Source organism: Hyperolius riggenbachi, chromosome 1 (assembly GCF_040937935.1).
Source record: "Hyperolius riggenbachi isolate aHypRig1 chromosome 1, aHypRig1.pri, whole genome shotgun sequence".
In the NCBI taxonomy this organism is placed as follows: domain Eukaryota; kingdom Metazoa; phylum Chordata; class Amphibia; order Anura; family Hyperoliidae; genus Hyperolius; species Hyperolius riggenbachi.
The window spans coordinates 404,050,367-404,074,032 of NC_090646.1; the positions used below are offsets into that span (position 1 = coordinate 404,050,367).

The 23,666-nt window shown below is 41.6% G+C and overlaps 1 protein-coding gene across 39 annotated transcripts in view; it reads left to right on the top strand.

The window, feature by feature from the left end:
* The window catches only part of PTPRD (protein tyrosine phosphatase receptor type D), a 382,778-nt gene that overhangs the window by 193,994 nt on the left and 165,118 nt on the right, over positions 1-23,666 (top strand). For 15 of the 39 annotated variants that reach the window (XM_068235008.1, XM_068235101.1, XM_068235030.1 and 12 more), the window contains 4 exons: positions 4,747-4,773; positions 7,112-7,229; positions 16,759-17,346; positions 17,719-17,819. In XM_068235008.1, coding sequence (XP_068091109.1) covers positions 4,747-4,773; positions 7,112-7,229; positions 16,759-17,346; positions 17,719-17,819 — 834 coding nt within the window. The remainder of the gene's footprint in view (positions 1-4,746; positions 4,774-7,111; positions 7,230-16,758; positions 17,347-17,718; positions 17,820-23,666) is intronic. The other 24 variants (XM_068235014.1, XM_068235107.1, XM_068235039.1 and 21 more) reach the window with 5 other exon arrangements.

Genomic DNA, 23,666 nt, shown 5'->3' on the forward strand with positions numbered 1-23,666 from the left:
GGGTGATCCAGGTCAGCCAAAAGTGGGTAGATTCTACTTTCCCTGGCAATTTAACTTGCATTTCACTATACACTATTAGACCTTTGTTTGATGGCTTTCTGTATACAGTACAATATATTTTTGCTGATGAACAAGCATTACCTTTGAAGATTGTACAGTTGTAATCATTGTATTTTATGAATTTTATGTAGTGTATTTGATCACAGCTAAGATGGTCATAAAAAATACTTTTTTTTTATGTTTTTCTCCATTTACATGTAATACCATTGAAATATAGTAAAATGATTTGGGACAGTTTTGTTCAAATAATTCATTTCAGATTGTGTAATAAATGAAACATGCCGACGTCTGTTTAAATATTTAAAGAATGTGTTATTTGCTTGGGACTGGTTTCTGAGGCAGCAGCAATGTTGGACCAAGAAGGCCAAGCAGCCTTGAGCACCCCAGAGGCCACTGTAACTTATCAGTGTGGTGCAGTCACTTTATATACAAAATTATGATTGCTTAAAGGGGAACTGAAGAGAGAGGTATATGGAGGCTGTCATGTTTATTTCCTTTTAGACAATACCAGTTTCCTGGCAGCCCTGCTGATCCTCTGCCTCTAATACTATTAGCCATAGCCCCTGAACAAGCATGCAGCAGATCAGGTGTTTCAGTGGTTCAGACTTATAAGTCTGATCTGACAAGACTAGCTGCATGCTTGTTTCTGGTTTTAATCAGATACTACTGCAGAGAAATAGACCAGCAGGGCTGCCAGGCAACTGGTATTGATTAAAAGGAAATAAACATGACAGCCTTCATATACCTCTCTCTTCAGTTCCCCTTTAAGGAAAGAGTGACATACATTGGTTTGCCAAAATGTGTTTACAGTCATGCTATTATTATTTATTTCCCTGTGTCAAACAAGCAGAATGTCATATACACTGCACTGACATTATGGCTATTTTCAAAATACTGCCTTGCTATTTTATTAGCTAGGAGTTTTCCATGTAAAAATGTTCTAGTAATTTGTAATACACTGTAGTATATGGCAGGCATTAATAATAAGGTTTTGAAGATTTGTGACCATGGTACACGTCATACTAGGATCCTGAGAAGTAGAGTTAGGTTTAGGTGTCTCTGGCCCTTTCCCCAGATGTGATGAGGTTGATGCTGTCTTCAAAACAACACGTTTCTTTAGATATCTTTTTTTTAAAACAAGTCACACTCCACTTTTCCTTGTAAAAGTTAAAATCTTTTAGGTGCTACATGCCATGTAGCCTTATCAGATTACAATGATAAGAATAAACACTATCTGTTTTTTCTTATCAGCTCAGTTAGGTTAAGGCAAATAGTAGTGCTTACAATCTGAGAGATAAGACATTATTAAGCCTTGTGCAGACATACGAGGCATGTTGTGGTGATTGGCACCTCATGCCTGAGGCAACATTGCAGGGCCAATGCTGTGCAGATGTGTTGCTAGCAACATGTTCTGTTCCTAAGCAGGGGCTGTGGAGTAATGCAGGAGTGATGTCATACGGGGGGTGGGGTAAGTGGACAAAACAATGCTGAAATCAATTAGCTGTTTCTTTTTAAAGAGTAATAGAATGACATAGTAAATGATTGTTATCCATAAGAAGGTCAGAATAAACTCATTCTGACCACTTTAAATCAAGAGATTAAGCTCTAAATACCAGAAGATACATGCAGTCTTTGTTATCCAGCTTCCCCTAAGCAGAAGGATTGTGATTTTACCTGGGAAATCTTTTCCACTACTTGCATTTTACTATTAGCCAGTTACTATAAAGATTAACGAAATGTGGGAGGTTATTTGTTTATTAAAATTAACTTAGTTTTTCATTCTTACCGGGTATCATAATTTACATTACATTCACCTACTATGAGTAACTTGGATGTTACCACAGCTTTTTTTATTTAAAGCAAACCCAAGGTGAACCTTTGGGTGAGGAATCCAATATTTACCTAACGAGATGGAAGCCTCACAATCCTCCAGAAGCTACCCCTGCTGTCCTCCAGACCTCCGCTGCTGCCTGGGACCTTCCAGAACATCCTCTTCCTGCACAAGCATGCCTGGGCTGCACCCTAGCGGGAACAAGGCCGTGATTGCGCAGTAGCTTAGCAGCATACTGCACAGGCTTGGCCATACTCAGGCAAGCACAGTATGGCCGTGCCTTTGCCTTAAGAGGAGCGCAACCCTGATCTTCATTTTGACAAGTACTTATCAGAATTTTTCAACAACGGGGGATGGGTTGACAATGTTGGGAGCCTCTATAGCAGGGGTGCTCACACTTTTCCGACTCACGAGCGACTTTGAAATTTGCCAAGCCTGCGAGATCTACCAACATTTCGAATGCTAAACTTTGAAAGCCTCCCCCCAGCAACATAACTAGGCAGGCGTAGAATCCCCCCATCCTGATTTCCATAAAGCTAATTCTAGCATATTGAGTACAAGTGCTTGCTTTCAATGTATACTCAAGTACAGACAGGGGTCCAATCCACATGCTAGCTGGTATACTGTATTTTGAATCCTTTGAACTATGCATCCTTATCAAAGAGGATCATTCGTTAATAACCTCTCATTAACTGAGTCAACAATGCAAACCCTCCCTTCAAAACTCACTCTCCTGTGAGGAAGACATTCAAAGCAGTACTACAAACGGCTCCCTGTATTTGTGCCTTTTGGCTGCTAATGAAGCTTATTTACAGTGATCGGCCAGCAGAAATGAGAAGTCAGCGTGTGAACACTCACCCTCCTCGGCAATTAGCTCTCCCCTTTGTTTACCGGCTTCATCCCCTCCTGGAGCTCCGTGAAACACGCTGTCTCCAGCGTTCACTCTTCCCTACTGATTCATCTGTGCGTCCTGGAGGGGTGGGGCTCTAGACGCTGTTCCTCTCCCTTCTTCTCCTCCTCTGATTGTCACGTGCTGCTCTGCATTGCGTAGCAGAGCAGCACAATTAGATAGTAGCCGGCACACTATTTTTAAACTTCAGACCGCGATCTACCCAGCAGTCCTTCGTGATCTACTGGTAGATCGCGATCGACACAATGGACAGCCCAGCTCTATAGGAACCAGAGACTTCCCTTAGGTAACTATGTATTTTTGTAACTGAGATTCGCCTTGGGTACACTTTAAATCATTACAGATTAATAGCTTTATTACATTTATTAAAGTGGATCTGAGATAAACTTTTACTCATTGCATAATTGTGTTCCTTTCATATAGTTTATAGGGCAATCCTCAAGCTAAATAATTTTTTTGTTTTGTTTTAATACTCTAATTCCTTATAAACTAAACAAACCTCGCCCACAGCTCCTTTTGTTCCTTGGCACGGTAGCAAGGGCTTATGGGAGATAAGTCTGGGCAGGAGGAGGAGGTTACTAACCAGAGGTTTCAGAGGCAGAGGGGAGAAGAGAGGAGGAGAGGGGACTGAATTTACACACAGGCAAGCTGATAGCATCTCCAGCCCTCAGCCTGTGACAATGTGACAAACAGAACAGGGCTGCCCTCATTGTATCACAGAAATAAATAAACATAAACTTTTGAAGCTGTTTGCAGCTAGATTTTATGTGTAAACTAATCTAAACTTTAGATAAGATATATAGACAAGTTACTTGTTATAGTTAGTTTTTCATCTCAGATCCGCTTTAACATTCACAGGCCAGATATCATGTACATAAAACATTACAATTAATACATTTTCTTTGACTTAAAGCAATCCTGAAGTGTAATAAAATAAAAAAGCTAGATACCTTATTAATGGAAAGCCTCTGGATAGTCCAGAGGCTTCCTTGTTCCTTCTCCAGGCCAAAAATCCATTGCTGGGTCCTTCTTTACCTTATGGATGAAAACACAGCCATGAACACATCCACACTGTGCAACTATGGTCTTTGCATTCCCAGTAGAAGGAAGCACTCATGCACGGGTTTTCTCTTCCCTCTATTGTGCATGCACGGACTTTACTTGCACATGCTCAGTTCAGCTGCACTTCTGTCTGCCGCACTATTTTATTTTTTTAAAGCGGAATATAACCCTGCATTTCAACTTTGCTCTAAAATATTATTTACAGCATATTATATGCAAAAAGCATTTTTTTTTACTAGACCAGCATTGGAAGGGGTTGAACACAGAGGTTTAAAGTTCCGTGGAGAGATATGCAGAAGTTCAGATAGATACATTCTATTTAGTTGAATGTATCTATTGATAAATGTTACACACTCTTTGGCTGTCCTCCAAGCTCCTTCTCAGTCAGAGAGATGAGTCACATTCAACACTTAGATACATTTATGTAAACAAAATGTATCTATTTCAGCTTCGGATGCGTCTGCAGAAATCTCCAGGAACTTTAAAGCCCTGTGTAACCCTTCCAATGCTGGTCTAGTAAAAAAAAAAATGCTGGTTGCATATAATATACTGTAAATAATGTTTTAGAGCAAAGTTGAAATGCAGGGTTATATTCCGCTTTAAACAAAGGAAACAGGTTGCTATACCGCAGCAGACCTCTGTTTACAATGCATTCTGCTGAGGTGTACGGATTTTCTTTTTTAGGCACACAGGCCAGTTAAAAAGGGTATTGTGCAGTATAAGTGCACATAGCTTTTAAATTCAGGTTACTATCATAACTCTTCATTGGTACATATGAAAAAGAAAAGGGTTAGGAAAAAAAAACACCTAACTGCACAGATAGCACTTCACATTTTTATTATTGTTATTCTTTTTCTTTTCCACCTTCTTTACTCTTAAACAGTGGGAATATGATGATACTACTGAACATGTGAGTAATAAGGGCTTGCTGGTTTCAAGTTTTTATTCTCAGCGTGCTGTGTGTATAATTTTCTGTTATTTGCACAGATGCATGCTCTAACATACCACATTGGTTTTGTGTTTGACTTTTTCATTTGGCATGATGTTCATGTTTATCAAAAAATAAAATGCAAACAGAGCAACTATAGCAAACGGCTGTATGCGGTATTGATTGAATGGCTGCTGTTTGAATGGCTGCTACTAATTTTACTTTAATTTGGCTGCAGCATCAGTAAGAGGACCATTGATTTGTATCAGCAGAAAAAAAAACTATTATAGTGTGCAGCTCTACAACTACAACTGTGTGTATATGTTTCTCTATTCTGGCCTTCTGGGTAATGCATGAGTCCATTCAGTCCAGAAATATGTTGCTTTTCATTCCAAAACATTACATCTTTCATGAAGCAAAGTTGAAAAATATTTGATATATATATATATTATGTATCACCAAGAAGCCATATATCTGCTACATTTTAATCAAGGATTTCATGAAGCCCTATTTTAGCATTTTAAAAGTGAAATCATGAGTAATGGTTGGGTTTCTGAGGTTCCAATTGGCTAGACATGGTCATGTGACTGCAACTGCTAGCTAACTTTGAAGAAGAATTCATTTCTTCATAGCTGGCCATATATGAGGAAAAAAAGCTGCAAAGGACAAGGCGCTGGACATATTGCCAACAGCCCCATTTTAGTATGCAGTCATGGCAATTGTATTATTTCACTTTACAGTTTTAATTTCTAGAAGGGATTTATAAACTCTATTTCTAAGCTTCCCCCCTAAAACTAAATGTGAATAACTTGTTTTTTTTCTGTCCATGTGGGCGTAACAGTTCCAGAGATACAGCAGAACTGAAAAACAATTGCTCCTACTTTCCCTCAACACATCACAGTTGACAGGTTTAAATCATACATAAGTTCATGAAAATGCCTCCTTTTCCTTTTTTCTGGAGTGGATTGGCTGTGCTAGTTCCTTATGGCCGCTAGAAAGTAATGCATATATTGCTAAAGTTTATCAGATCACAGGAGGGGGGGGGGATGCAATTTGTTTTCCCCTAAAGGACTGCTGTAAACTGTTTCTAGCAACTTACTGTGGTTGTCAGGTTTGCCAATTGAGGCCCTTTGCATATTTAGGATATGGACAGATCTCAGCAAAATAAAAAATATGTTTTATACAATATATTTTTGTGTACTTACAGCATGGTCTTGCAATTATATGGCATTTTGGCTGATTATAATGTCCTAGAAATTGTACTCACATATACATTAGACCAAATGCACAAACCGCAGTTATAGTGGGTTTTTTGCTTATATCACTATAACCCTAAACCCTTACATTTGTATAACCCTACATTTTGCAAAGCACAATTAGTGAGTATATAGTCATGTCGCTAACTGTTCCTCAGTGGAGCTCACAGTCTTATCCTTTGTCTAAGGCTCCTGCCATAGTATGAGGCCAGTTTTGGGGAGATTCAATTAACTTATGTTTGTGTTTAGAATATGTGAGAAAATTATGCAAACTCCAGAATATACAAATTCCATGCAGATAGTGGAAACAATTAAATATGGCAAGCACAACTTTCATTTATGTGACAGTGACACTCCCACACTCCTTAAAGGATACCTGAAGTGATAGGGACATGGAGGCTGCCATTTTATTTACTTTTAGTTACTTGTCAATTGGCATCAGTAGTGTCTGAATCGAATCCAGTCAGAATTCAGTCAGAAAACCTTATCTGCATGCTTGTTTGGGGTCTATAGCTAATAGTATTAGAGGCAGAGGATCAACAGGGCAGCCAGGCAATGTGCATTCTTTTAAAGGAAATAAATATGTCAGTATCCATACTCCTCTCACTTCAGATGTGCTTCAAAACTTGTGGAGTTTACTGCTGTGTGCTTTCCTATTGGGTAGATTTACTGCCTCTCCTTAGCCTTGTGAACACCGTCTTTGGGACAGAGGTGACATGAATTCCAAATTGATAAGGTTGTTACCATAGCAGCTGCTTGGCAACTGTTGAATGCAGTGTGGTACTTCTTCTCCATTTTGGGGACTTTGTAATGTTTCTGTACTCTCACTGGCTATATGCAGTGAAATAAACTCCCCACTCTATCTAAAGTAGAACTGTCATAAAACACAGATGTGTTATAAACATACATTGATAAGGACATGCAAAGGAGATGTTTGCTTTGGTTGTCACATCTTTCCATATAGTCTAGAGTATCAGTGTAAAAATAGCTCATAATGCAGTTAAATGCATTAAACTTGAAGCTTTATGAAAGTGACTGTTCTCCTTCCCTGTACTTTATTTCAGGAAATGATCATCTCTGGACTGCAGCCTGAAACAGCATACGCCATTACTGTGACAGCTTATACCACAAAAGGAGACGGTGCTCGGAGCAAGCCTAAAGTTGTCACTACAAGTGGTGCAGGTAATGCTCTTAGTACTTAATCCTTGTCAAATGCTTGACACATTGAGATCTTTTCCATCTCCCAAAAACTACATTCATCAGTCATTGTGCTCTATAACATGGTTTGGTTTTTCGTTCTCCCTGAAAATGAACCCGACTTGTGGAGCAGATGGCTGCATCCCAAACATAGGTGAACTCTCTGAGTCATGCATCATATTTATTGTCCAAGCTCTGAAAATTGACCTGGCTCTTGAGTGATTATTGAAAAGTAGATTGGATGAAGGAATGTCAGGCATCTGCATAATGTTCCAGCTGCAAATGCTTTAACAGTGAGACAGATTAAATTTCAGCTAGTGAATCATACTGCTTTCCCACTCATGCAGAGAGGATGTATTATGGTGTAAAGGACATTTGTGCTGACACGTTCTTTATATATTCTCATCAATTGTATATCTAAACTACTAAAGAAAAAAATGTTTCTTAAAGTGGGATTATACTCCCAAAACTAAAATTTCAGTAACTACTCTTAGTTACATAAAAGAACATTTAAAAGCTTTCCCACACATTTCCTGTGTGTAAAAAACCCTCATTGTCACTGCAGAGAGCAGGGGATGCTTACTTATCTCTGCTCATTCAACTGAAGCTCTATGAGGTGTATGTCCTCAATCTACCCCTCTGCTTTTCTGCTGAAGTGACAAAGCTGTTGCCAAGGTGGTGTGACTGTTAAAGAGGAACTCCAATGAAAATAATGTATTAAAAAAGTGCTTCATTTTTACAATAATTATGTATAAATGATTTAGTCAGTGTTTGCCTATTGTGAAATCGTTTAAATCCCTGATTTACATTCTGACATTTATTACATGGTGACATTTTTACTGTTGGCAGGTGATGTAGCTGCTGCATGTTTTTTTGGCAGTTGGAAACAGCTGTAAACAGCTATTTCCCACAATGCAACAAGGTTCCCAGACAGGAAACTGCCAGTAGTACCACGGTCCTCAGAGTTTCTTGTGAGAGGGGTTTCACCACAATATCAGCCATACAGCGCCCCCTGATGGTCTGTTTGAAAAGGAATAGATTTCTCATGTAAAAGGGGGTATCAGCTACTGATTGGGATAAAGTTAAATTCTTGGTCGGAGTTTCTCTTTAAGCTGAGGGAGAAGGGCAGAGTGAAGACACATTCCTCAGAGAGCTTCAGCTGGTAATGATTACATTTGCCTTTGATAGTAAAAAGAGATGAGCAAGCTTTGCCTGCTCTCTGCATTGAAAATAAAGGTGTTTGTCACACAGGTGCCCATATGCATTTCACTTTTTCTCCTAGGAGGTATTTTGTCATGTTCTATTTAAAATAATTTTCAACACTTTGATTTAGTCCAAAAACATACATTTTTGATGCTTACCTTCTTCCAGCCTCTGTCCACTCAAGTGTGCCGCTGCCCACTCCAAAAGATCTGCATGCGCAGAACACTCCCAACGATAGGAGTGCATTTAAAGAGAACCCTAGGCGGTTCCACGGGGGGCAGATGGGCCACAGAGGCATGTTCTCTGGCTCATGACATGCCCCCACTCCTCTGCCTCCCCGAGATTAGCGACAATATTTGTCGCTATCTCTGAGGTAAACATAGGGGAGAGGGATTCCCTGCTCAAAACGCCCGTCAGGGGCATTCCTGCAGCGTTTCCAGAGTTCTCCTGACTGAATGCCCCCCCCCCCCCCCCCCGACGCTTTGACGCCTTCCTGCATGCTGAGAATGAGAGACAGTCTCTCATTACAGCATCATGAGGTGAAAGTGGGCCATTACGGCCCACAGGAGCGGCAGGGAGCTGCGTTTTTTGCAGCTACCTGATACCTGATTTGCTCAGCCCCCCCGGATCAGGTAGCCTACGTTTTTTTTTATTTTATGAGCCCACCTTGGGCTCTCTTTAAGGATGCACACAGATGGGTATTGATATGCGCAGTAGCCTGAAACTGGAGTTCTAGTTGCAGATCTTTTGGAGGGGGCAGCAGAACAATGAAGGGGACACAGAGGGACCTGCAATACTATGGGAACTGGAAAAAGCCCCCAGATAAGTAAAAATCAACTTTTTTTGGCCCGATTCGGGTGTGCTTTAGTTCTTTGCAATGTGAGATAGCGTTGCAGGGACTTTCTTTATGTAATCAACCAAAACAGAATACATGCTAGGAATGGCTGCTTCAGCTAAATATAGCATTTGTAAGCAGCTTTAGGGCTACAGCACCAGGCAGCTGCACCAGCACCAGTAGCAGAGTGTCGCTGCAGCTGCAAGTCCGTGCTTTTAGTATTTTGTAGTTAGACACAGAGTTCCTGTTTATCTAGCTACAATGCAAATGTATGTAGCTCAAAGTCACTCTTGGGGAAAGCATCTATTTCCATCAACGCTGACACTTAACTCTGATGAATCTCTCTCCATAGGGATTCAGCAGAGAATCACTAACCATATTAGCAAGTTCCTGACTACATTGACATAAGTAGTGAATGATATGGCAATTTGTCGCAACAAAAGGGGGAGCAAAACAATCACAATGGTTCTGCCACCCATGAGCCATAGCTCTTAAGTGTACTGGAGGTATTTCCCTCCTCCTGATCCTAAATAAAACTGATGCAGACCGCCTGATAAGCGATGGAATCTGTTTACAGAGGGAATAGAATACTACTGGTGAGGATTGTTTTGTATACTACCATTCACAGAATACCCATTTAATGTAAAACACCAGTGACTTTTGTTTTCATTATTATTTTAAACTTTCAGTACAAAGAAAGGGAAAAGCATCTTTATTTAAATATTTGTGTACAATTATGAAAGCAGATTAGCTGAAGCATAAAAAAGTTCTATTAATCTGTATACAATATATAAAATCGGATGAGAGAGAGAGAGAGAGAGAGAGAGAGAGAGAGAGTGTGTGTGTGTGTGTGTGTGTGTGTGTGTGTGTGTGTGTGTGTGTGTGTGTGTGTGTGTGTGTGTGTGTGTGTGTGTGTGTGTGTGTGTGTGTGTCTCACATCCCCACTGCACACCTAAACAGAACGACAAACAGCCAATCAGATTTCACCTCTTCTCATCAATGTAAAAAATGTAAAAGGCTGCCATTCTCACAGTAATCAAGCCAGAATCCCCTAACACACCTGATGTGTGTCCCGGGTCAGTGATGCAGATAACATTAAATGCAGAACAGCCAGGCAAGTAGCACTTTCAAAAGATAGTCATCATTGGTTCTGTCTATATTACTATCAGTTCAGTATTTGTAGTTAAAATTCTCTTACAGAATGCTCCTGCTTGTGAAAAACGTATGATTCTTAGCGGGAACCTTTCCATTCTGTATAACAGGATCTATCTACACATACTTTATTACATAGCAGGCTCAGGATATCAAGGATACACTCTTCACTTTGCCGCTAGGTAGAGGAGTTGATTTCTTTTTAATAAACCAAACTGTGTTCTAATGCAGTCCTTTTGGAAGTCCGGCTGTATTTCTTATTTTTCTTTCGTTTTTTTTTTTCTTAGAGGCACTACCAATCAAGGTTAAAAAAATAGTCATCAGTGCGAGGGCTGCTGCTAAAATAAAAGCAATTTATGACATATATAATTTAGTGACAGCTTCTAGCAATCTCTTCACTGGAAACCTGAAGGAGTTATTATTCCATTTCTTTGGGCTCTCCTCGCTTTGCTTATGCTCCATTGGCTTTAATAATGGTTTGAACACAAAACGAGAATAAGGCCGGGAATTATTTTCTTCAGACCTATTTTCCTTAAAGTTTTTCCACCATCATTCCAGCTAAGGCAAATATAAACTGCAGCAGCTGCATAAGCTAATAAAAAATCATCTGAGTAAAATGTTACTGTTTGCAGATATATACTGTAGGTAAACAAGGGTTAAAGTAAACCTGTAGTGATATGGGACAAACTTTATTCGCTAGCCAGAGAATATCAAGCAAAAGGATAATTAATGTAGGCATAATGTGAATTCATATGGTGATCAGTTTATACTTCTCTTAAAGAGAAACTCCGACCAAGAATTGAACTTTATCCCAATCAGTATCTGATACCCCCTTTTACATGGGAAATCTATTCCTTTTCACAAACAGACCATCAGGGGGTGCTGCATGACTGATATTGTGGTGAAACCCCTCCCACAAGAAACTCTTGAGTATGTACTCCTGGCAGTTTCCTGTCTGGGAACCTTGCTGCATTGTGGGAAATAGCTGTTTACAGCTGTTTCCAACTGCCAAAAAAGCATGCAGCAGCTACATCACCTGCCAACGGTAAAAATGTCACCATGTAATAAATGTCAGAATGTAAATCAGGGATTTAAAAGATTTTACAATGAGCAAACACTGACTAAATCATTTATACATAATTATTGTAAAAATGAAGCACTTTTTTATTACATTATTTTCACTGGAGTTTCTCTTTAAAGAGACTCTGTAACAATTTTTTCAGCCTTAGTTCTTCTATCCTATAAGTTCCTATGCCTGTTCTAATCTGCTCTGGCTTACTGCAGTCTTTCCTAACTACACTGTCTCTGTAATAAATCAATGTATCTTTCCTCTGTCCTGTTTGTCGGGGTAAAGCTTGATTGTGTGGAATGTGCAGGGCTGCTTGTGATTGGTAGAAGCGATACACACCCTCTGCAGGCCCCCTGCATACTCTGAATGACTCATACACTATGCTTAGCTGAGCCTATTAGAAGCTGGTTAGTTTGTTTGTAAACACTGCCTAAAACTGTTAATTACAAGCCAGGATTGCAGCAGAGAGTGGCAGAAACAGCACAGAGGGGCACAGGAGAAAATAATGAATAGAATGGTATGCTTTTTATTGTAAGAATATTAGAGTACAGATTCTCTTTAAGGTGCCCATTAATGGTACAATTTTTAGTAAACAATTTGTATTTTCTATCAGGTTATTCAACTTGTATTGCATGACATCAGAGAAGCTGATAGGCCTGATTGATCCTGAAGAATTGCATTCCTTTAAGAAATGATCATTCCGCTTAGCAGATTTTTTTCCATAGATATGATCATTACTGGTGGAAATAGGATCACAAGTTTGAATCTTTAGTGGCGTGGATTGATTAAATTCAATCTTTTATTTTAGTCTGAATGATCTCATTGAAAATATGATCGCTTGCTAAAAAGTTTAACCACTTATGTTGTTCGCAGCAGTATATCTATTCTCTGCAGGACTACAATTCCTGCCCAGGGGCGTAGATATGTGTCTGCTGCCGCAATCACCCACCATGCGCCCTTGTGCGCACTCCTGCATGCGTTCTCATTGTCGGCCATTAGCACACAGATCAGTGAATGGGAACACAGTCTCCATTCACCGATCTCAGTGCCTGTTATCAACGATCACCAGCATCAATGAGATGCCGTGGTCATTGACAAACTGAAAGTAAACACAAACACACATTACTTCCTGTTAGCGTAATAACAGCATGCACAGGAAGATAAAGTGGGGGACATCTAGTGGCCAAATGGTAAAAATACACCCTACATACATTAAAATTAATAAAAGTACATAAAATACCCCATAAATTAATCGCTTACCTCCCCTTGTTACCAAAATTTAAAAAGCTTGTATAAAAAATGAAAAAAGTGACATTTAAAAAATACATTAATAGTTACCTTAGGGACTCAAGTTTTTTAATATGTATGTCATGAGAGTATAATACTGTTATTTTTGCAAATAAGGGCTTTTAATTAGTGATGGATGCAAAACAGCAAAAATACACCTTTATTTCCAAATAAAATATTATTGCCATACATTATAATAGGGACATAATTTAAATGTTGTAATAACTCAGACAAATGGGCAAATAAAATATGTGGGTTTTATCCATAGCAGCACAATTTTTTTTTATTCCTGTTAAAATGCATTTGGTATAAAATAATTCTTAGCAACATGTACCACCCAGCCTAATTAGTGGCAAAAAAGACAAGAAATAGATCATTGCATTGTGATAAAGTTATTGGTGAATGAATGGGAGGAGCGCTGAAATGTTAAAATTGCTCTGGTCCATCCTCAGTAGTAAAGTGGTTAATAGACATCTTTAGTGACTGATCTGGACATTTGATCCTGCCTCACGTATGCTTCCTGTAGAGTAACCAAGCAGCTCAGGGTGACCCAAACTACTAGGAATGTATAGAGGGATAAAAAACTAAAAAAGCAAAGCTTGGTGTAATTGCCTTCTTAAAACAGAAGGAAATTTGCAATAATTCAGTTATAAATGAACATTTGTGGTTACCCACAATGCACTACTACTAAATATGCAAATTATCCCTTTTCGCCATTGTTAAGCCAAGCAAGCATCCAGAACCGCTGGTATATAGCAAGCCTATAGCTTTACGTTTTACACAGCCATATCAAACCCACATGTAGACAGCCTGTTTCGGACTTTTGGTCCTCATCAGTACATGGTAGGGATTGATAAGGCTGTATGAAATAGGGCTTGGACCAGTACAACAGAGTAACCAAGCAGCTCAGGGTGACCCAAACTACTAGGAATGTATAGGGGGATAAGGGGGGACCAAAAAGCCCTCCTACTAAAAAAGCAAAGCTTGGTGTAATTGCCTTCTTAAAACAGAAGGAACTTTACTTCCTGTGTAAGCTGTTCATGGCCAGCCAATTGTACTAACAGATTAGTCACCTGATAAATCAACATTGGCATTGGACTGGGGGAGGGGCTATAAGTTTGGCAAGACATGGTTACAATACTTCCTAGTAATATATGTCAATAATTGCCTTTGTACTTTTCAATCATAGTATGTGAGCAGCAGTGTATTAGGGAACTTTCTAGCAAGATCAAATGAATGACAGAAGTCCTGTGTATTCCCTATATGGATTTAAAAGCGACTATAGTGGCTGCACTTGAATACATTAAAGAGTGCAACACAATTACAGAAGGTGATGCAAGTATTTCCATGTATACTAAGGCTAGTATAAATTACTTTCTTGTCTGACTGCAGTTACATTTTCAAATAGGATGGGCATATGCCAAAGTTAATGAAAGGAGTATCTGATAGACGCCACATCCATCCAGCCAGCAGTATCTGAACTATTAAATGAGTGGTAGAAGTTCAGTTACCTGAGAAGTTAATGCTTTTGTTCCAGATGGACATAAGCATTAGTTTAGTGACTGACTACTCTTTTAAACAAAGTTGACTTATTGAATAAAAGTATTATTATCTGTTTCCCTGGAAATTATGACAAATACATTCCTTTATCAGTTATTTGTGTTAACTGCTGCGCATGGCCATGTGATCTGTAACTCACCAAAATGTTTCAAGCAAGGGTCTAGTATACATTTTGAGTACTGGTAGTCCTCGGTTAACGAACGAGATAGGGACTGCCCACTCGATCTCAACCTGAATCTGTCCATAAGTCGGGACTACCTGTTCTGGCCCGTTGAAAAAGGAAGAATATGGGCAGCGGAAGGTAAATAGAGGCCTACTCACCTGATCCTCGGCGGTAGAAGGTGCCCTCGTGGTGCCCGGAAGGTCCACAGCCCGACCTCTCGCTTCCTCCATTGTTCCCCGGCGGCTCCTGGCTTCACATGCAGCGCATAATGACGCGATTAGGAAGCGCTTGGGCCATACGACGGGTTAAAATGCGCCGGGATGCGTCGTACCGTAACGCATCGAAACGCAGCGTCGGGTGTGAAAGGTAAAATGAAAGTCTATGGACTTTCCTTTTACCTTGGTTAACGCAAAGTATAGACTTTGCGTTAAAACGCTGAAAAAGGGGCTCTGGTGTGAAAGAGCCCTAATATTTGCAGTTTAGACACTACTCAGCAGTCTAAATGGGTTCAAAAGTTCACTAGCCTGCTCTGTAAAATCTTCCCTGCAAAGGGAAAAAAAGATACATTGTCTTTTAAAGCTTATTATCTCAAGTGTCTGGCAGAGTTCTCTGCGACTTTGAAAGTCCTGGAGCTGAATGGCTAATTTGCATAGATAACAACTGGAGTTTCTTAGCTCTTCCTTTACTGGAAACAATATTAGACTTGTGTCTCTGCTGCTAATGTTTTTTTTCTTAACATACAAATCATTATATCATATTTTTTTTTCGCTTCAGTGTCTCTTTAAACCAGCAGACAACAGAGAATACATGTTGGGCCTGTCTAAGAAGGCTGTCTTAGGCTAATTTTGCAAGTGCCTATTAGAGAATGGACATCACTAGTTAAATAGGGACGTGATATATAGGGCAGTCCGAAGATGAGCCTTAATTTGGATGACTACCCAATATTTGTTAACTGAGTATCATTTGGGCGCATTGTGAGTTGATTTAATACTAAGCAGGGAATCCACAGAAATGATGGTCACTTGTATATGGTCAAAGCATTTCTCCTGCTAAAATTATTATATTATGTATGCTGTAATTAATTTTATATGAAGTGTCTCAATGTATTCTTTACTGTGGGTACATTACTACCTGTACATACCATTCTGATTCAAAAATTACCAAGTTACAGATGCAGTTTGGGTCCAGGGGCTTGATTCACTATGCGGCGCTAAGTGTTAGCGCCTCAGTGAAAAGCCCATTAGCGCATGTAAAGTAGCTTTGCGCGCAATAATAGTTGCGCAAAGCTACATCACGCCAAAAATGTTGCACTGCGTGCGGTACCACAGTGTGCCAAAAACGTTGCACGATGCGACAATACCGTCGCATGCGATGCGACGAAAACAGGGTATATGGTGTCCTTGAAACATCGCACCAGTGCTCCCTAAAGGTTGCACTGTCGGGCGCACTGGTGCGACGTTAAAGGTGCGACATTAAAGGGGCACCATATGCCCCGGTTTCATGGCACCATCGCATGGCATTTTAGTCGCACCGTGGTACAGCACGCAGTACGACGTTTTTGGCGCACAAAGTCATTTGCGCTGCAGTTTAGACGTCTTAACCTTTAAAGGTCTTACAAGGCCAAAAGCTCTAAAAAAGTAAAGTACCTGCAGGATGTTTAAATGCACAGAGGACGCCATCCGCGCCCTCCAGGCAGTTCCGCCGGGTTCCCTTAGTGAAATCGCCCCCCGTGCCGGTCGCGACCCCACAGGCCGGGTCCGGCTCTCCTGCCACTCCTAATATGGCCGCAGGAGCTGGCCACGGCTGCGCAGTCCGCATTGCCGCGAGTGTGGCTGCGCAGCTCTAGGGCCAACCCCCCAATCCACGCTACAGTGCGTGGTTTGGGGGGGTTGGCCCTAGGGCTGCGCTGCCGCACTCGCGGCAATGCAGACTGCACAGCCGCGGCCAGCTCCGGCAGTGGCAGGAGAGCCCGACTTCGCTACTTGATAAAGACTAAATGCAATTTTTTGGTTGTGGTTTTCCTCTAACTCCGGGTAACAATTAGAATGTATAGCTGAAGCACATATTTGTACTTGCTTTGTAAGAAAAAAAAAACATTGCACACTGTCTACTGACAATTTCTTAGCTTCCTTTGTTTCATTTTACTTCTCACTTCTGTGTAAATGTTAAAATAAACAATATGAATGTGTGCTGTAATCACCATTTTTCTGGAAGCCAACTTGCTTATATGTTATCTGTGTTTCAGTTCCAGGTAAACCTCGGCTTGTCATTAATCACACTCAGATGAACACTGCTCTCATCCAGTGGTATCCCCCAGTCCAGACCTTTGGCTCTCTCATGGGTTATCGCCTAAAATATGGTCGAAAAGATGTGGATATTCTCACAACGTTAGAGTTCTCAGACAAAGAAGATCACTTCACTGCCAAAGAAATCCACAAAGGAGCATCATATGTCTTTAAGCTATCAGCCAGAAACAAAGTGGGCTTTGGGGAAGAAAATATCCAAGAAATTACAATCCCGGAAGATGCTCCAAGTGGATTTCCTCAGAACCTGCATTGTGACAGCATGTCATCAACCTCAGTGCAAATAAATTGGCAACCCCCCATTCTGGCAGAAAGGAATGGAGTCATCACAAAATACATCCTTTTCTACAAGGATATCAACAATCCACATCACCAAACAGAAGTGCCCATTGTTCCTGCTGATACAACTGTGACTCTTACCACGTTAAAACCCGATTCCATTTACGATGTTAAAATACGTGCTTACACAAGCAAGGGTGCTGGTCCTTTTAGCCCAAGTGTCCAATTCAGGACGCAGCCGGTAGACCAAGGTAGGATTTGTCTGCTTAAAGCTCTGTCCTTAGAGGAATATCTTTTCTTGGGCTATCAGGGTGTGGAGGTGCTTGCTTATCCTGGTGGTACTTCACATGTTATTAGGGCTTCAAATCTATAAGGTAAAGTACTACAACCTTAATATATTTTAAGGGCATGAGCATTTTCTTGGCCTTTTCTGCATTACACTTTCAGGTAAGGTAACTGTTTAACTTAGCTGGAGCCACGAAAAGCATAGCGCAGGTTCTTATCAACCCATTTCTATTTCATCTAATCTCAGCAAAGTAGAACAAAGCTATATTTATGGTTCAGGTGCAGATAGGGATTCTGCTAAAAAGGAACATTTAAATCCCCTTTTCTTACCCTTCCAGCAGTGTTCGCAAAGAATTTCCATGTCAAAGCTGTCATGAAGACATCTGTTCTGTTGTCATGGGAGATTCCAGAAAATTACAACTCTGCATTGCCTTTTAAAGTAAGTTTTATATTTTTTTTTCTCTTTTTTTTTTGCTGCTTGACTGTTTTTGTTTTTGTTTTTTTACTAGCAAGGAGCTTAAGATGTTCATATAATTAAATATAGTTTACAATGGCAGAGGTAAATGTCTGAATTTAAACAAATTACTGACTGCACTAGTATATTGCTTACTATGGATTTGCGATGCTTTATGTGATCATGTTAACCACTTGAGGACCTAGGGCTTTCTACCCCTTAAGGACCGGACACTTTTTTTCCATTCAGACCACTGCAGCTTTCACGGTTTATTGCTCGCTCATACAACCTACCACCTAAATGAATTTTGGCTCCTTTTCTTGTCACTAATAAAGCTTTCTTTTAGTGCTATTTGATTGCTCCTGCGATTTTTACTTTTTATTATATTCAGCAAAAAAGGCATGAATTTTGGCAAAAAAATGATTTTTTTAACTTTCTGTGCTGACAGTTTTCAAATAAAGTAAAATTTCTGTATACATGCAGCGCGAAAAATGTGGACAAACATGTTTTTGATAAAAAAAAACCCATTCAGTGTATATTTATTGGTTTGGGTAAAAGTTATAGCGTTTACAAACTATGGTGCAAAAAGTGAATTTTCCCATTTTCAAGCATCTCTGACTTTTCTGACCCTCTGTCATGTTTCATGAGGGGCTAGAATTCCAGGATAGTATAAATACCCCCCAAATGACCCCATTTTGGAAAGAAGACATCCCAAAGTATTCACTGAGAGGCATAGTGAGTTCATAGAAGATATTATTTTTTGTCACAAGTAAGCGGAAAATGACTCTTTGTGAAAAAAAAAAAAAAAAAAAAAAAAGTTTCCATTTCTTCTAACTTGCGACAAAAAAAAATGAAATCTGCCACGGACTCACCATGCTCCTCTCTGAATACCTTGAAGTGTCTACTTTCCAAAATGGGGTCATTTGTGGGGTGTGTTTACTGTCCTGACATTTTGGGGGTGCTAAATTGTAAGCACCCCTGTAAAGCCTGAAGGTGCTCATTGGACTTTGGACCCCTTAGCGCAGTTAGGGTGCAAAAAAGTGCCACACATGTGGTATTGCCATACTCAGGAGAAGTAGTATAATGTGTTTTGGGGTGTATTTTTACACATACCCATGCTGGGTGGGAGAAATATCTCTGTAAATGACAATTTGTTAATTTTTTTTACACACAATTGTCCATTTACAGAGATATTTCTCCCACTCAGCATGGGTATGTGTAAAAATACACCACAAAACACATTATACTACTTCTCCTGAGTACGGCGATACCACATGTGTGGCACTTTTTTGCACCCTAACTGCGCTAAAGGGCCCAAAGTCCAATGAGTACCTTTAGAATTTCACAGGTCATTTTGAGAAATTTCGTTTCAAGACTACTCCTCACGGTTTAGGGCCCCTAAAATGCCAGGGCAGTATAGGAACCCCACAAATGACCCCATTTTAGAAAGAAGACACCCCAAGGTATTCCGTTAGGAGTATAGTGAGTTCATAGAAGATTTTATTTTTTTGTCAAAAGTTAGCGGAAATTGATTTTAATTGTGTTTTTTCACAAAGTGTCATTTTCCGCTAACTTTTGACAAAAATTAAAATCTTCTATGAACTCACCATACTCCTAACGGAATACCTTGGGGTGTCTTCTTTCTAAAATGGGGTCATTTGTGGGGTTCCTATACTGCCCTGGCATTTTAGGGGCCCTAAACCGTGAGGAGTAGTCTTGAAACTAAATTTCTCAAAATGACCTGTGAAATTCTAAAGGTACTCATTGGACTTTGGGCCCTTTAGCGCAGTTAGGGTGCAAAAAAGTGCCACACATGTGGTATCGCCGTACTCAGGAGAAGTAGTACAATGTGTTTTGGGGTGTATTTTTACACATACCCATGCTGGGTGGGAGAAATACCTCTGTAAATGGACAATTGTGTGTAAAAAAATCAAAAGATTGTCATTTACAGAGGTATTTCTCCCACCCAGCATGGGTATGTGTAAAAATACACCCCAAAACACATTATACTACTTCTCCCGAGTACGGCGATACCACATGTGTGGCACTTTTTTGCACCCTAACTGCACTAAGGGGCCCAAAGTGCAATGAGTACCTTTAGGATTTCACAGGTCATTTTTGTTTCAAGACTACTCCTCACGGTTTAGGGCCCCTAAAATGCCAGGGCAGTATAGGAACCCCACTAATGACCCCATTTTAGAAAGAAGACACCCCAAGGTATTCCGTTAGGAGTATGGTGAGTTCATAGAAGTTTTTATTTTTTTGTCACAAGTTAGCGGAAATTGATTTTAATAGTTTTTTTTCACAAAGTGTCATTTTCCGCTAACTTGTGACAAAAAATAAAATCTTCTATGAACTCACCATACTCCGTACGGAATACCTTTGGGTGTCTTCTTTCTAGAATGGGGTCATTTGTGGGGTTCCTATACTGCCCTGGCATTTTAGGGGCCCTAAACCGTGAGGAGTAGTCTTGAAACCAAATGTCGCAAAATGACCTGTGAAATCCTAAAGGTACTCATTGGACTTTGGGCCCCTTAGCGTACTTAGGGTGTAAAAAAGTGTCACACATGTGGTACCGCCGTACTCAGGAGAAGTAGTATAATGCGTTTTGGGGTGTATTTTTACACATACCCATGCTAAGTGGGAGAAATATCTCTGTAAATGACAATTGTTTGATTTTTTTACACACAATTGTCCATTTACATAGAAATTTCTCCCATCCAGCATGGGTATGTGTAAAAATACACCCCAAAGCACATTATACTACTTTTCCTGAGTACAGCGGTACCACATGTGTGACAATTTTTTGCAGCCTAGGTGCGCTAAGGGGCCCAACGTCCTATTCACAGGTCATTTTGAAGCATTTGTTTTCTAGACTACTCCTCGCGGTTTAGGGCCCCTAAAATGCCAGGGCAGTATAGGAACCCCACAAGTGACCCCATTTTAGAAAGAAGACACCCCAAGGTATTCCGTTAGGTGTATGGCGAGTTCATAGAAGATTTTATTTTTTGTCACAAGTTAGTGAAAAATGACACTTTGTGAAAAAAAACCAATAAAAATTAATTTCCGCTAACTTTTGACAAAAAAAAAAATCTTCTATGAACTCGTCATACACCTAACAGAATACCTTGGGGTGTCTTTTTTTCTAAAATAGGGTCACTTGTGGGGTTCCTATACCGCCCTGGCATTTTACAGGCCCAAAACCGTGAGTAGTCTGGAAACCAAATGTCTCAAAATGACTGTTCAGGGGTATAAGCATCTGCAAATTTTGATGACAGGTGGTCTATGAGGGGGCGAATTTTATGGAACCGGTCATAAGCAGGGTGGCCTTTTAGATGACAGGTTGTATTGGGCCTGATCTGATGGATAGGAGTGCTAGGGGGGTGACAGGAGGTGATTGATGGGTGTCTCAGGGGGTGGTTAGAGGGGAAAATAGATGCAATCAATGCACTGGGGAGGTGATCGGAAGGGGGTCTGAGGGGGATCTGAGGGATTGGCCGAGTGATCAGGAGCCCACACGGGGCAAATTGGGGCCTGATCTGATGGGTAGGTGTGCTAGGGGGTGACAGGAGGTGATTGATGGGTGTCTCAAGGTGTGATTAGAGGGGGGAATAGATGCAAGCAATGCACTGGCGAGGTGATCAGGGCTGGGGTCTGAGGGCATTCTGAGGGTGTGGGCGGGTGATTGAGTGCCCTAGGGGCAGATAGGGGTCTAATCTGATAGGTAGCAGTGACAGGGGGTGATTGATGGGTAATTAGTGGGTGTTTAGGGTAGAGAATAGATGGAAACACTGCGCTTGGGTGGTGATCTGATGTCGGATCTGCGGGCGATCTATTGGTGTGGGTGGGTGATCAGTTTGCCCGCAAGGGGCAGGTTAGGGGCTGATTGATGGGTGGCAGTGACAGCGGGTGATTGATGGGTGGAAGTGACAGGGGGTGATTGATGGGTGGCAGTGACAGGGGGTGATTGATGGGTGATTGATAGGTGATTGACAGGTAATCAGTGGGTTATTACAGGGGAGAACAGATGTAAATATTGCACTGGCGAATTGATAAGGGGGGGTCTGAGGGCAATCTGAGCGTGTAGGCGGGCGATTGGGTGCCCGCAAGGGGCAGATTAGGGTCTGATCTGATGGGTAACAGTGACAGGTGGTGATAGGGGGTGATTGATGGGTAATTAGTGGGTGTTTAGAGGAGAGAATAGATGTAAACGCTGCGCTTGGGTGGTGATCTGATGTCGGATCTGCGGGCGATCTATTGGTGTGGGTGGGTGATCAGATTGCCCGCAAGGGGCAGGTTAGGGGCTGATTGTTGGGTGGCAGTGACGGGGTGATTGATGGGTGATAGGTGATTGGCAGGTGATTGACAGGTGGTCAGTGGGTTATTACAGGGAAGGACAGATGTAATTAATGCACTGGCGAATTGATAAGGGGGGGGTCTGAGGGCAATCTGAGCGTGTGGGCGGGTGATTGGGTGCCCGCAAGGGGCAGATTAGGGTCTGATCTGATAGGTAACAGTGACAGGTGGTGATAGGGGGTGATTGATGGGTAATTAGTGGGTGTTTAGAGAAGATAACAGATGTAAACAATACATTTGGGAGGTAATCTGACGGCGGGTTTGCGGGCGATCTAATGGTGTGGGTGGGTGATCAGATTGCCCGCAAGGGGCAGGTTAGGGGCTGATTGATGGGTGGCAGTGACAGGGGGTGACAGGGGGTGATTGATGGGTGATAGGTGATTGGCAGGTGATTGACAGGTGATCAGTGGGTTATTACAGGGAAGAACAGATGTAATTAATGCACTGGTGAATTGATAAGGGGGGGTCAGAGGGCAATCTGAGCGTGTGGGCGGGTGATTGGGTGCCCGCAAGGGGCAGATTAGGGTCTGATCTGATAGGTAAAAGTGACAGGTGGTGATAGGGGGTGATTGATGGGTGATTGATGGGTAATTAGTGTGTGTTTAGAGGAGAGAATAGATGTAAACAATGGATTTGGGAGGTGATCTGATGTCGGATCTGCGGGCGATCTATTGGTGTGGGGGGGTGATCAGATTGCCCGCAAGGGGCAGGTTAGGGGCTGGCTGATGGGTGGCAGTGACAGGGGGTGATTGACGGGTGATTGATGGGTGATTGACAGGTGATTGACAGGTGATTGACAGGTGATCAGGGGGATAGATGCATACAGTAAACAGGGGGGGTGGTCTGGGGGGGGGGGGGTCTGGGGAGAATCTGAGGGGTGGGGGGTGATCAGGAGGGGGCAGGGAGCAGGGTGGGGGATAAAAAAAAAAAATAGCGTTGACAGATAGTGACAGGGAGTGATTGATGGGTGATTAGGGGGGTGATTGGGTGCAAACAGGGGTCTGGGGGGTGGGCAGGGGGGGTCTGATGGGTGCTGTGGGCGATCTGGGGCAGGGGGGGGGGGGAAATCAGTGTGCTTGGTGCAGACTAGGGTGGCTGCAGCCTGCCCTGGTGGTCCCTCGGACACTGGGACCACCAGGGCAGGAGGCAGCCTGTATAATACACTTTGTAAACATTACAAAGTGTATTATACACTTTGTATGCGGCGATCGCGGGGTTAACATCCCGCCGGCGCTTCCGTATGGCCGGCGGGATGTTGCGGCGGGTGAGCGGCGCCAGGCGGAGGCGGAGGATCGCGTCACTGATGACGCGATCGCTCCGCCCATGCCCCTACAAGGACCGCCGCCAATTGTCAATACGGCGGTCCTTGCGGGGTGCACTTCCCGGCCGCCAATTGTACATACGGCGGTCGGGAAGTGGTTAAGAAACATGGACACATTCGCACTGACCCAGAAGAGCAACTATGCTTGCACTTCA